Genomic DNA, 15,000 nt, shown 5'->3' on the forward strand with positions numbered 1-15,000 from the left:
CAACAGAACACACCCCACGGTTTCCCTCCGCAACGCTGCTAGTGCTTGCGATCGAGGAACAGGGGGAGCAACACTTCCGCCAACTGTTAACAATGACTGACGACAACGGCACAAAGCAAACTTTCCGCTAGCAAATGAAAGCGGCCGTCTCTGAGCTGTCATGCTAATTGTTTAGGCCTGCCTTTCCTGCGTTAAATGTGACGGTGAGTTTGTCACTCGCATCTCTGCAAATGGCACAGAATCGATGCCCTCTTCCTTCCAGTACGCGACCGCATGAGGCATGCTTGTACAATGGAGGAATAATTTATTTTTTAATGTGCGTAATGATCAGAACAGGCTGGCCGGCTGTCTTTAGCGCCATTTCTCCTTCTGTCAAACATTACGCTAATACGTTTATCACAGCTCTGCTGTCAGTTACGGCTGTTCTCGTTTGCTAGCCGAGCACAACGGTACGCCACAAAAAACCGGAGGCTTTGTGCCTTTGTTGTCAATCACTGGCAACAGCTGGCAGAAGTGTTGCTACGCTACTGCTTGTAAACTTATGGGCTGGCAGCAGGCCCACACCCCCATCTGACCTGAGATGACAGAGATGAAAATAGACCCCAGACTGGCCAATCACAGCGCACCTTGGGGCCCCGTCGAGTTCGGCTGAGGATGCGGACCCCAGAACACGCTCCGCTGTGTTTTTTGTCGTGTTGTTATTATGTATTTTCACAGGGTCTGTGCAGACGATGTGCTGGTCTGGCTTGCTCCGGGCTCCCCCGACATGATGAAATCTGCGGCTCGTGTTGTTGCTGATTTGCGGCTGTCAGCTTTGATTAGGTTTCCGTGGGAACCGTGGCCGTCGGCATGGCGGCGGTGCGTCGGTCTGGGCCGCGGTTCTCCTCCGTCTCTGATTCGCCGCTGTTCTCATTACCGCTGCCCGCCATCCGCCATCAGGAGACGGGGGCGGGGGGGGGGGAAGGGTGTTTGTGGGCATGTGCAGAACTGTGTGTGTGTGTGTCCGATAGTTTGAATGTGTCTGTGAGCACCCCTGTGCCACACCCCTGGGGGAGGACAGAAGAGATGGACACAGAGAGAGATTCTATGAGCGTTTATTACGGAGAGAGAGAGAGACAGAGACAGAGACAGAGAGGTTTCACAAAGAGGAGGCTGCAGTCTCTCTGTTCTTCACCACCCTCTGCATGTCAGTCTCCCTGAACCAGACTATAGAAGCACAGGGAGGAGAATAAGGAGCACCCCCCCACCACATGACCAAGCGCCTCCAGCATCTTTCTTCCACACTTCAGCCAGACTTCATAATGATGGAGATGAGCCATAAAAGCCTGACCATCATATAGAGCCCTGTGCAGGCTTGAAATGCTACTTTATTCCTTTAAAATGGTTCTTTTTCTTGTGTGTGTGTGAGTGTGAGTGAGCGTTTGTGATTGTTTGTGTGTGTCTGTCTGTGTATGTGTGTGCATGCAAATGTGTGTGGGTGTGTACGTGAGTGTGATTGTGTGTGTGTGTGTGTGTGTGTGTCACACAGCTGAGGCTGACTGTGGCCTGATTAGGTCAGTATTATGTCGAAGGCTGTTATGTGTGTCAAATACATGCCATTATCAACCATATCTAACTACTCAAAGCTATAGCCTACATAGCTAGCATAGCCAACGCTAATTTGCCATAATCAATCGTAATCAGTTACTATCAACCCCCTTTCGCAATAATTCTCACTATAATTAATTTGGCCTGAAAAAGCCAGCTTACTGTTCTCCTTATTATCTGTTCCCCTTATACCACATCAACATTCTGCTCCTCCCACAGCGTTTCAGTAAGACCGACCAGATTTGACCAGCTGCTTCACCCAGTGTGCGACCGCATTGCTTGTGCACTTTGTGTCAATTGCTCCTGGACTTTTTCCAGGAGATTTTTTTTTTTTTACAATTTAATATCAAATTTTCCCTTTTGATTAACATGGGTAGAGCGTTCCAATCGTTCTAATGGACAAAATCCTTGGCCTTACTCGAGATTAGTGAAGTTGGCAACATCAATGTGAGCTCAACCCAAACTAATATTAGTTAGTTTTCGGTTCGTTATAATTCTTGTGAGCTAACATGCACATTTCGACATTCAACATAATGTTAGTTCTTGCAAGGCATTTACTGGAGTCTGTTCATTTTTATGGCAGTGCTTGCTGCATTTCCATAAATTTAACTTAAGCTGTTAGCAAACATTAGACTCCATTTCTACTAGTACTGCCACCACGCTTGACTTTTTAGTTTGTCGTCAAACATTCCTTTCTAGCTAAAACGAATCGTCAATATCTGGGAATTGGCACTTCACAATTAGTCAGTGGTGCATTTTCTATTCAACATTATCCTGTTTATTTGGCAGCATTGCTTGAGAGAGGAATCTGGGGGTGAACTTCTTTTCTCACTGAAGTAATTTACAGTGGGTTTAACATCATCAGGCCAAGGTCCTGTCTTTCAGATGTCACTATGGATGGTGCGGATGGCCATGATTCCTCTTTTTTCACTCATTGTTTCATGGAGAGTTTCTTTCTGTCTTCAGAACTGGAGCTGAAAGCTCTGCAAAGCCAAGAGAAACAGCGGCACTCTAATTTGTTTGCGACTCAAAGCTAACTGAACCATGCCCCATGTGTGAGAATGTAACCTTGCTCATTTTCACAGATGACTGGACACTATGATGAATGTTTAAATCTGCCATGAATATCAATCATAGAAATTAAGATTTCCAATCTTATGACTTTATGAATGTAGATGGGTTTTATGTTTAGATGTTTTAGTCATTTGCCTTATTTTTAGGGTCATTTAATATGTGTTAATTGACAGATGCGTTAACCTGCAGGAGTTTTAACTAACGGGTTAATTAGCAGGTGTTTATTTACGTGTGTTAATTGACAGGCTGTGCTGAATGCATTGAGTCTAATCAGGTCTGAAGCGGGTAACTTGCAGGTCTGGGCCGTGCTGTTTTCCCCAGCTGTGTCGGATGAGAGCTGTGCTCGTTTTAACACCGTATTAGCGTGAGCGTGCTGTGTGTCTGTGTGAGGCTGTGGTTCGGTGAGCTGTGTGTGAGCTGTGTTGAGGCTTGTGTCTGTGGTAGCGTGTGTGGTGCTGAATGTGTCTGTGTGTAGGCTGTGGTGCTGTGGAGGCTGTTGTGAGGCTGTGTGGGTTCTTGTGTGAGCTGTTGTGGTGCTGTGTGTGGTGCTGTGTGAGGCTGTTTGGTTCTGTGTGTAGGCTGTGTGGTCTGGTTGAGCTGTGTGGTGCTGTGTGTGAGGCTGTGTGAGCTGTGAGGCTGGTGTGGTTCTGGTGAGGCTTGTGTGAGGTGTGTGTGAGCTGGGTGCTGTGTGAGGCTGTGTGTGAGGCTGTGTGTGGTTCTGTGTGTGAGGCTGTGTGTGGTGCTGTGTGGTGCTGTTGAGGCTGTGGTTCGGTGAGGCGTGTGTGTTCTGTGTGTGAGGCTGTGTGTGGTGCTGTGTGAGCTGTGTGTGAGGCTGTGAGTGTGTGAGGCTGTGTGAGGCTTGTGTGGTCTGTGTGAGGCTGAGTGTGAGGCTGTGTGGTTCTGTGTATGAGGCTGTGTGTGTCGTGTGTAGCTGTGTGTGAGGCTGGTGTGTCTGTGGTCTGGTGAGGCTGTGTGTGAGGCTGTGTGTGGTTCTGTGTGTGAGGCTGTGTGTGGTTCTGTGTGTGAGGCTGTGTGTGAGGCTGTGTGTGAGGCTGTGTGTGGTTCTGTGTGTGAGGCTGTGTGTGAGGCTGTGTGTGAGGCTGTGTGTGGTTCTGTGTGTGAGGCTGTGTGTGAGGCTGTGTGTGAGGCTGTGTGTGGTTCTGTGTGTGGTTCTGTGTGTGAGGCTGTGTGTGGTTCTGTGTGTGGTTCTGTGTGTGAGGCTGTGTGTGAGGCTGTGTGTGAGGCTGTGTGTGAGGCTGAGGTGGATTTGTGTGCGGCGTGCGTTTGGCTCGGTCAGGTCGTGGGGGTCCAGGTGAAGATGTGACAGGTGTGGCGGAGGTTCTGAGAGGTGTCGGTCGCGGGGGTCCAGGTGAGGATGTGACAGGTGTGGCGGAGGTTCTGAGAGGTGTCGGTCGCGGGGGTCCAGGTGAAGATGTGACAGGTGTGGCGGAGGTTCTGAGAGGTGTCGGACGCGTTAGACCGGGCCCGTCCGAATCCGCTGGGACCTCAGCGGAGGGCAGGAGGATTGACAGGGGCAGGTACAGGGCCCCCCGCCCCCCACCCCCCCCGTTCCACACACGCGCTCCTGTCGGGAACTCTGACTCTCCCAGAGAAACGCCGCCTCCCAGCTCCCAGCGGGAGTCACGGACGGGAGGAGCGGATGAAAGACGCCTGTAGATATCGGAGTCTCTGGAACCCCGCGGTGGGGACCGGCGGGGTTGGAGGGGTCGTTAGGGGTCGTTAGGGGTCGGAGGGGTCGTTAGGGTTCGGTTAAAAGCGGTAAATGGGGCCGTTCTCTGAACCCAGCGCCCAGCGCAGGGAAAGATGAGCTGATGGATTTAAACCCTGGGTTTCAGGTTGAGGCGGCCGCTGTCTTATTCTGCCGAGCCACTCATTAAATGGAGTGAGTTATTGGATAATTACTGTAAACGAAGCCTTTAAAAACCAAACCACTTCCAACTGTGGGTCTAACTAGTGCACTTCAATAACTCTATACACACACATGCACACACAGACACACCTAGACACATATAAACACACTCACATACACCCACATACAATCTCACACTCACACACACACACACTCTCACACACACACACACAATCTCACACTCTCACACAATCACACTACACAATCTCACACTCTCACACACATCAACACTCTACACACACACACTCTCACACACAATCTCACACACACACCTGTCATCAGGTCATTTGACCGCACATGCTATGTGATGTCATAGCCTCACCTGCATACGTGGGTGAGCCAGGGCTGCAGGTGTGTGGCGCTGGATCGTTAGAGCCTTTCAGAGAGCGAGGGGTTTGGGGATAAACTGATAAAGCCCTGTTAAATCCTGGGCCTTGCCAGAGCCGGGTGTATTTCTCAGATCTATGGGGTAATAAATGCTCTATTGCAGGAGAAGAGATTGCTATCAATGGAGGTAATAAATGTTCTACTGCAGAAGAAGAGATTGCAGCCAGTGAGGTAACATCTACCCCTGGATCTTAACTAACAACCTTTATATAATAAGTGGGATGAGTGCTGATGTTTTCTCTCTCTCTCTCTCTCTCTCTCTCTCGCTGTGTGCAATGTGTATGTGCGTTTTGGATGTTTTCTTTTTAGACTATCCCCTTATCACTTGAGAAACAGACAATATAATTTGATCTGTTTCCTCTGATGTTTGTGCCCCCCCCCCCCCCCCTCCACAAACATCAGAGGAACATCATCCTTTGGGCAATTATCAGGCCGAAGGTCTTATAAGTGTATACAGGTCCTTTCCTTTGAAAGTTTTATTACTTTATTCCCTTCTGGGGGAAACACGGGACACCCAGAGATGTGTGTGACCAGAAAAGCCCACTCAAAGACCGTGTTCTTTTTTTATTTTAAGTGTAAATGCACCTAGTGACATTTAATTCAAACCATTGATTGAACATCTTCATGTCTGTATAAGTAATGCCTGTGAGGCCTGACAGTTGAAATCTACATTTTTAGAAGCAGTTCCACTTTAAACTGAAACCATGAAATGAAAAATGTGTTGCCTGCAGGTGGAGATTTATATTTTTATTTTCATTTAAAGAGTAATTCGACCCTGGTAATTACACCGCCCTTTTTGCTTTTTTAGCTGTAACTCTGTTTGTATGCCTACTTTATAATTAAACATTTTAATCCATGCCTTTATTTCAATTTTTCTGACATAAAATAATTTGGCAGAAAAAAAAACACATAGAAAGCGTCTTGGTGCTGCCCTCTAACGTTTAAAAAATGCTTTCTGAATTCTGCCCCAATCATGTTATTAAAGTAGAGTAGTACCTCTTTGGAGGTACTACTATGTCATGTAGATGTCAGTCAAGATATCCAGCCAGAAAAATTTTTTTCTACTTGATTGGCTAGATTGGTTTCGGCACAAAGTTTTTCAAACCGGCCTGTTCATAAACTTCCTCATATTCCACCGAAAAAGGCCACTAAAATATGTTTATGAAAACGCTGGAAGCGAGAAATAGGCCATGTAATTGCTGAATCTCGATCCACGTATGATCTGCAATGCCTAGTTTGACAGTTTCACAAGCCAGGCACAGCTACGCTGTACCGATTAATTTGCATATAGAACACTTTATGCAGATGAGAGAGACACACCGACTCCACCCACTCCAGGACACTTTTCAGAGACAGTGTAGTAGGTGGAGTCAGGCTGAGACAGTGAGGGCAATTACTCTTTAACTTCAGTGTGCATCTGTGCATTTATCATTTTTACCATTTTTATATTTAAATTTTTAATATTTATGTGAAGTAAGATTTCGATGAACTGTCCTTTCATTATGTAATTATCTTTAATCTTCTTGTTTTTATTGATTTTTATTATTTATTTTATTATTTATGATTTTATTGTGTGTGTGTGTCTGCAGTAGTGAGTATGCAGTAGTGTGCGTGTGCGCGCAGTAGTGTGTGTGTGTGTGTGTGTGTGTGTGTGTGTGTGCGCAGCAGTGTGTGTGATATCCCTTGTGTGTTAAAGTCTGTTGTTCTTTTCACAGTGTGAGCAGGTCTTTGATCTGACACCCCCCCCCCCCCCCCCCCCCATGTTTATTATCTTAGTCAGCAGTCTAGGGGGGGCGGCGGGGGGGGTGCTGGAGGAGCAGAATGGCTCTGAAGTGCAGATGAGGGGGAGGAGCCAGTGGTGAGAGGAGTGGGGGGGGGGATATGACATCAAGTGGAAGGGGAGAGCTGGCGCCGCCCTGCTGGTGGGGAAAGGGGGGTCTGAGTGCCCTGCTTCTGCCCCGACCCACTGATGTACGTTTTACAGGAAAAGGCACCGTGGTTAGAACATGCGGCAGACAAACTGACAGCAGGACAACAGAAAAGCAATTACAACTTCTCTCTCGCTTCATCTTTCTCTCTGCTTTTCTCTCTCCTTCTCCCCCCTCTCTGTTTCTCTCTATCGCTTTCTCTCCTTCTCTTCCCCCTCTCTATTTTTCTCTCTCTCTGTTTCTCCCCCCCCCTCTCTATTTCTCTCTCTCTCTCTCTCTCTGCTTCCTGCATGCATCCTAACCTGTAATTGTTATGGTGATCCTAACCTGTAGTTGTTATGGTGATCTACCTTATTATGATCTAACCTGTAATTGTTATGGTGATCCTAACCTGTAGTTGTTATGGTGATCCTAACCTGTAATTGTTATGGTGATCCTAACCTGTAGTTGTTATGGTGATCCTAACCTGTAGTTGTTATGGTGATCCTAACCTGTAGTTGTTATGGTGATCCTAACCTGTGGTTGTTATGGTGATCCTAACCTGTGGTTGTTATGGTGATCCTAACCTGTAGTTGTTATGGTGATCCTAACCTGTAGTTGTTATGGTGATCCTAACCTGTAGTTGTTATGGTGATCCTAACCTGTAACTGTTATGGTGATCCTAACCTGTAGTTGTTATGGTGATCCTAACCTGTAGTTGTTATGGTGATCCTAACCTGTGGTTGTTATGGTGATCCTAACCTGTAGTTGTTATGGTGATTCTAACCTGTAGTTGTTATGGTGATTATCCGTGGAGGACGCGTATGTGAACAGAGCCGTAGTGGTTTTAGTCGTTCAGCCGATTCTCCGGCTCAGGACTGAGTGAGAGTCACGCCATACTGTAGCTTGAGCACAGGCTGCAACATTCCCGGATAAATAAATAAATAAATAAATAAATACGTTACTGAATCTGCTCCCTCAACAATTCTTGTGTAAATATGAAATATTGCACATAGAAGGTATTTGGGCTAAATTTAGTGATTTTGTGAGGGAAATATGTGCATTTATTTTAGGAAAGGAATAAGCAGTGTCCCTGTCTCTGCTTGACATTCCTGTTTCTGTTGTAAGAACACTATCACAAAATTGTCACAAATTGCTGGTGTGCTACGCAGCACTTCTCCCTGGGAAACATCAGTCGGGCTTTTTCAGTTTTAAGTTGATTTTTTTTTACCCAATGTGGCAGGCTGACTAGCACCATATATCAATGATAGATATAGCTAGCTGTTTAACTCGGCTAGAATTATTTTCGTTGTTTTTTCCTAAAAAAAATAACTCGTATAAATATGGGTTTTTCACTGATAAACTATGCCTCCATTCCATATCTAATGTTAGCTATATGACCAAAATTTACTGGGCTGTTTTACATGGTTTGAGCTAGAATCATAATGCTGCAGCGTACAATCACATCCTAGACGATTCTGTGCTTCCCCAACAGTCTGGGGAAGGCCCTTTCCTGTTTCAGCATGACAATAACCCCGGGCACACAGCGAGGTCCATATCAAAATGGTTTTGTCGAGAACGGTGTGGAAGAACTTGACTGGCCTGGACAGAGCCGTGACCTCAACCCCATCCAACCCCATTGTTTCTACAAAATTTTACATGCAGGGTCTCTATTGGATGCTTGTCCCATTTAGAATGTTCTGCTGGAGTGGACCCCATGCCTCTGTACAGTGCAATGGGCTGAATAACACTATCAATGTTTTTTTAACCAGAGTTTGATCAATATAAGATTTTTTAAAGTTTTATTTTTTATGGCATGGGGTACTATTTCAAAACATTCACTGCCTTGGTACAGATTCCTGATGCTGTAATGGCCAGACCAAGGTAACTGAAATCCTTTCCCCATTTTTGTGTGATGAACAAATTTTCTCTCCACATTTATTTTTTGACTACATTGATTTAATTATATCATAAACCTTACCCTTTAAACAACTTTGGAGAATGCATTTTGTAGTACAATCCCTCATGACAAATCAAGCCAAATGCTTTCTTGAAATCAATGAAGCATGCAAAGAGTTTTCCTTTTTTTTGTTTGGTGGACGTGCTTATTTAGTAGAGTGAGTATGGCTAGGTGTGTGGTGAGGTGTTTGTGTGAGTGGCGTTGTGTTGGGTGGTGGTGTGGGTTGTTGAGGGTGTGTGTGTGTGTGTTGTTGGGGTGGATTTGTTGGCTGTTGAGTGATGAGGTGTCGTGTTGTGTGGTGTGGTGTGTGTATGTTGGGGGGTGAGGGGGGGAGGGGTGTGTTGGTTGGAGGTGTGTGTGTGTGTGTGTGTGTGGTTGAGTGAAGGTGTCCTGTGCAGGCGGGGAGGGGTTGTTGGGTGAGGGTGTGTGTGTGTGTATTTGTGTTGGGGGGGTGAGGGGGTAGGGGTATGGTGGGGGGTGTGTGTGTGGGTGGTTGGGGGCTGTCGCTCCCCCTGCCGACGCGCCCACCCCACCGGCGCTGCGGTTGCTGAGAGCGCTCGAGGCATTATTCAGTTATCCCAGAGGCCGGGTTCATCTCTTGTGAGTTTCATCTTCTCACTCAGTGTGAGCTCCTGAGAGTATTCCTCCTTCCTCTAATGGCGGTACAGTGTGAGCTCCTGAGAGTATTCCTCCTTCCTCCTTCCTCTGGGAGCGGTACAGTGTGAGCTCCTGAGGTATTTCCTTCCTCTGAGCGGTACAGTGTGAGTCCGAGTATCTCCTCCTCCTTCCTCTAATGGCGGTACAGTGTGAGCTCCTGAGAGTATTCCTCCTTCCTCCTTCCTCTGGGCAGCGGTACAGTGTGAGCTCCTGAGAGTATTCCTCCTTCCTCCTTCCTCTGATGGTGGTACAGTGTGAGCTCCTGAGAGTATTCCTCCTTCCTCCTTCCTCTGATGGCGGTACAGTGTGAGCTCCTGAGAGTATTCCTCCTTCCTCCTTCCTCTGGGCAGCGGTACAGTGTGAGCTCCTGAGAGTATTCCTCCTTCCTCTGATGGCGGTACAGTGTGAGCTCCTGAGAGTATTCCTCCTTCCTCTGATGGCGGTACAGTGTGAGCTCCTGAGAGTATTCCTCCTTCCTCCGGGCAGCGGTACAGTGTGAGCTCCTGAGAGTATTCCTCCTTCCTCCTTCCTCTGGGTAGCGGTACAGTGTGAGCTCCTGAGAGTATTCCTCCTTCCTCTGATGGCGGTACAGTGTGAGCTCCTGAGAGTATTCCTCCTTCCTCTGATGGCGGTACAGTGTGAGCTCCTGAGAGTATTCCTCCTTCCTCTGGGCAGCTGTACAGTGTGAGCTCCTGAGAGTATTCCTCCTTCCTCCTTCCTCCGGGCAGCGGTACAGTGTGAGCTCCTGAGAGTATTCCTCCTTCCTCTGGGCGGCTGTACAGTGTGAGCTCCTGAGAGTATTCCTCCTTCCTCTGGGCGGCTGTACAGTGTGAGCTCCTGAGAGTATTCCTCCTTCCTCTAATGGCGGTACAGTGTGAGCTCCTGAGAGTATTTCTCCTTCCTCTAATGGCGGTACAGTGTGAGCTCCTGAGAGTATTCCTCCTTCCTCTGATGGTGGTACAGTGTGAGCTCCTGAGAGTATTCCTCCTTCCTCTGGGTAGCGGTACAGTGTGAGCTCGTGAGAGTATTCCTCCTTCCTCCTTCCTCCGGACAGCGGTACAGTGTGAGCTCCTGAGAGTATTTCTCCTTCCTCTAATGGCGGTACAGTGTGAGCTCCTAAGAGTATTCCTCCTTCCTCTGATGGCGGTACAGTGTGAACTCGTGTGCGCGTGAGGCCGAGTTTGATTGACAGCGGTCTGAGCTGTGTTAAATGTACGCACTGCAGGGGATTCTGTGTCTCTAATCTGGATCACAGCTGGACTCCTCCCACTGCGGACGTACCTGGCCCACTGCTGACTGAACTTTCCCTACTCCCTGTACCTGTGATTAACCTTTGACCCATACCTGTACTTCACCTTTCAGCGCCTGTCAGTGCTGAGCGCGCACATGTTTCACACACACATACACACACACACACACACTGAGCGCTCACATGTTTCACACACACACACACACACACACATACTGAGCACTCAGGTTTCACACACACACACACACACACTGAGCGCTCACATGTTTCACACACACATACACACACACACACACACACTGAGCGCTCACATGTTTCACACACACACACACACACACACACACATTAGACGCGCCACATGTTTCACACACACATACACGCACACACACACTGAGCGCTCACATGTTTCACACACACACACACACACACACACACATACTGAGCACTCAGGTTTCACACACACACACACTGAGCACTCACATGTTTCACACACACACACACACACACACACACACACACACACACACTGAGCGTTCACAGGTTACACACACACGTTGAACGCTCACACTCACAGGTTACACACACGCACACACACTCTGGTATTTTCTCTGTTTTTCTGCTCTCATTAAAGCTTCAGTTTTCAATATTTTTAGCTGCAGTAACTTAGGAAAGCTCACCCCACCTTCATCAAAGACTTTTAAAGCCTGCTGTCTCTATTCCCTGTGTGTGTGTGAGTATGTGTGTGTGAGTGCGTGTGCGTGCGTGTGCGAGAGTGAGAGTGCATGTGCATTTTTTTTTTGCGTGTGCACATGTACGTGTGTGGCTGAAAAAAATGCCCTGCTTTCCCCTGAAATTGTTTGCTTGACATCAAGACATAATGCTGACAGTCATGGCAGACTAAGTATGGTGTGGAGAGGATAATTACTGTGTTTATTTGTAAAGTGCCTATTATCTGTTTAGTGTGTGTTTGCTGCCCCCACTCGTATTCAGAATCAATCAGAGCACTGAAAGCCCTATCATCAGAACTCCTTAAAATCCACCAATCAGAGCACTGAAAGCCCTATCATCAGAACTCCTTAAAATCCACCAATCAGAGCACTGAAAGCCCTATCATCAGAACTCCTTAAAATACACCAATCAGAGCACTGAAAGCCCTACCATCAGAACTCCTTAAAATCCACCAATCAGAGCACTGAAAGCCCTATCATCAGAACTCCTTAAAATCCACCAATCAGAGCACTGAAAGCCCTATCATCAGAACTCCTTAAAATACACCAATCAGAGCACTGAAAGCTCTATCATCAGAACTCCTTAAAATACACCAATCAGAGCACTGAAAGCCCTATCATCAGAACTCCTGAAAATCCACCAATCAGAGCACTGAAAGCCCTATCATCAGAACTCCTTAAAATCCACCAATCAGAACACTGAAAGCCCTATCATCAGAACTCCTTAAAATCCACCATCAGAGCTTGAAAGCCCTACCATCAGAATCCTTAAAACCACCAATCAGAGCACTGAAAGCCCTATCATCAGAACTCCTTAAAATACACCAATCAGAGCACTGAAAGCCCTATCATCAGAACTCCTTAAAATACACCAATCAGAGCACTGAAAGCCCTATCATCAGAACTCCTTAAAAACCACCAATCAGAGCACTGAAAGCTCTATCATCAGAACTCCTTAAAAACCACCAATCAGAGCACTGAAAGCCCTATCATCAGAACTCCTTAAAATCCACCAATCAGAGCACTGAAAGCCCTATCATCAGAACTCCTTAAAATCCACCAATCAGAGCACTGAAAGACCTATCATCAGAACTCCTGAAAATCCACCAATCAGAGCACTGAAAGCCCTATCATCAGAACTCCTGAAAATCTACCAATAAGAAATTCCCAGATTGTGCCTGGTGGCTGGAGCCTGGAGCTTTCTGCTGCTATGTCAAAGATGAGGGCAGGTGAGGAATGGTTCATTTCAGGTGTACTCTGGTGTGCTCAGGTGTAGTGAGGTGTGGTCAGGTGTGTCCTGGTGTGGTGTGGAGTGCTCAGGTGTAGTGAGGTGTGATCAGGTGTCGGGAGGTGTGATCAGGTGTAGACACAGAACAGCTACATGTGGTTATATTACATTATTAATGATTTTTTTGAACTGCTCAATCCTCTCCCAGTTCTGCTAGGCATAGAAAATATCCAGGAAAATAAGATCATGAATAAAATCTGAACAGTGGGAAAATAATGTAATGTAATATATCAAATACAACTTTTGAACAACAGTGAGAGTAATTACCTTTGGTTTGATTTCAGAGAGATGATTTGTGCCCCTGTCTTACATGCTGAGGCAGTCATTTCACTCCGTTTGTTTGGCAGCCATGGTTGTGTGCTCTGAATGCCATGGTGGGATCCACGTCTGTGCTTGTTGTTGTGTGTTTAATTTTGATATATATTTTTTTAAAACTCCCTGCAGTAGTGAGAACGCAGCGTTCCCAAACGCTTTCCTGGCAGAAAGGCATTTCAGATTTCATTTATTCCCCCGAAGATGTGGATTATACACATGCGTAATAATTCCCTTATTTAACCAAGCTTGTATCAAGTGGCCAGTTTTAGATCAATACGACATCATGTCAAGTGATGTTTTTTCTCTCTGCGTACAGGCATGCTGGGTTAGAGAGTGGGGGTTGGGAGAGAATAAAATACTTGTTCACAATGCCTGATGATGTTTTCATTTCTCTGCGATAAAAAAGGCATTTCAGGTCACCCAGGAAAGCTGCCGTTTGCCTTTCCGAGTTTCGCGGAGTTTGGCGCTGGAGCACGAAGGCGGAAGGGGCCGGATTCTGGCAGCAAAACCGTGCCGGAGCGTCAGAAACAGTCAAAATCCTCCACTGCAGATTCTCCTTAATGTGAGGGGGGGGGAGTGAGCGGCGTGGCTGAAAAAAAACTGGAAAAAGAAAACGAACTGAAAGAAAATTTCTGGCAGGTACCCTGAGATGATTCAAAATGAGAAAAGCAACAGAGACCCACTGCCAGGGGAGGAACGAAGGGGGAGCCTTCGTACCCCGCCCCCCTACCCCCCACCCCAAAAAAAGGAAATTATGATTATTTTTGAAAACCGTGATTGTAATTCAGCTCCGCACTCCCACCCCCCTTAATGCCCGCGATCACAATCTCCCCCACACCCCCACAGCCCCCCCACCCCCCCTCCCCCCTCACCTGTGCAGGAGAACACAGATTCAGAAAATGGCTATAATTTCCTGTTTGGCTTCAATCACACAAGCTGTGTAATTGCTGCTGTTTGAATCATTTTAAATTGCATTCAAACAGCACATGAGGTGGTCCTGATGGAAATAGTGGTGGTCATGGTAACCCTCAAAATCCCTGGTAACCGTTGCTCATAAATAAGAAACGATGCTGTAATCGGATGATGTCACAGTGCACTTCCGCGATTTCGCTGCCCCCGCGTCCCCGCGCCCTGGTGTTCTCAGCACACATTCCCTCACCAGCAATGAGCCAGCCGTCCGAAGCTCAGCTCTGTTTAAATAAAAGTTTCATCTTCCCTTATTCCACTCGTCACTTATTCCAATCGTCATGGGGATAAATCGCAGACAAAAATTCATTCCAAACCTGCCCCTGTTTTTCAGTCCAGTGACCGATATTCACCCCAGCTGGTCTACTCCAGGAAGTACACGATGTTACATTGCAGTCTGTCTCACAGGTTAGTTTTTCACTCTGTACCTTTTCCCCACAAACACAGGTATAAAGACATTTATATAAATAACATAAATTAGAATCTATAATAAACAGCAGCATAACCTTAAGTGGCTCCAGCACAGTGGAATCGTTGATGACTGATGTCTCTTCTGAACCTGTCCTCTTGTTTTCAGCAGAAGCTGTTTGTTTACAGAAGCATTTCTCCTTTAATGAGGCCAGCAAGGCAGTTACTCCATCAGGCTGAAGGATATCAGAACAGCTAACCTCGCGTGTTCGCATTTCACATGAGACAGAACATTGAGTACCGAACTGCTACCTTCCTATCGATGAATAGAAAAGTCCAATAAAGTTTCATGTAGTGTAAATACGATCTGCAGAAAAGCTCTTGGATGCGTATCTGCTTATGTGTGCAGCGTTGGAAGAAACGTGCTGAAGGCTCACATGATGTCTGGATTAAAATGAGGTCATAAATATTTTCTGCGCAGATCTGGGGTCGTTGGTAGTCAGTCATTAGTATATTAGTCATTGGTATATTAGTCATTAGTATA

The 15,000-nt window shown here is 46.7% G+C and overlaps 1 protein-coding gene and 1 long non-coding RNA gene across 2 annotated transcripts in view; one reads left to right on the forward strand and one right to left on the reverse strand.

The window, feature by feature from the left end:
- Window positions 1-929, reverse strand: part of LOC135239244 (histidine-rich glycoprotein-like) — a 12,560-nt gene extending 11,631 nt beyond the window's left edge. Inside the window, exon 1 of the mRNA XM_064307779.1 lies at window positions 837-929. Within this exon, the coding sequence (XP_064163849.1) occupies window positions 837-929 (93 nt within the window). The remainder of the gene's footprint in view (window positions 1-836) is intronic.
- LOC135238498 (uncharacterized) overlaps window positions 1-14,821 on the forward strand; it is a 32,787-nt gene extending 17,966 nt beyond the window's left edge. The window contains exons 2-3 of the long non-coding RNA XR_010325132.1: window positions 13,489-14,456; window positions 14,626-14,821. This is a non-coding gene — a long non-coding RNA (uncharacterized LOC135238498). The remainder of the gene's footprint in view (window positions 1-13,488; window positions 14,457-14,625) is intronic.
- Window positions 14,822-15,000: the final 179 nt, after the last annotated feature.

The sequence above is a fragment of the Anguilla rostrata genome, chromosome 1 (assembly GCF_018555375.3).
Source record: "Anguilla rostrata isolate EN2019 chromosome 1, ASM1855537v3, whole genome shotgun sequence".
NCBI classification, from domain to species: domain Eukaryota; kingdom Metazoa; phylum Chordata; class Actinopteri; order Anguilliformes; family Anguillidae; genus Anguilla; species Anguilla rostrata.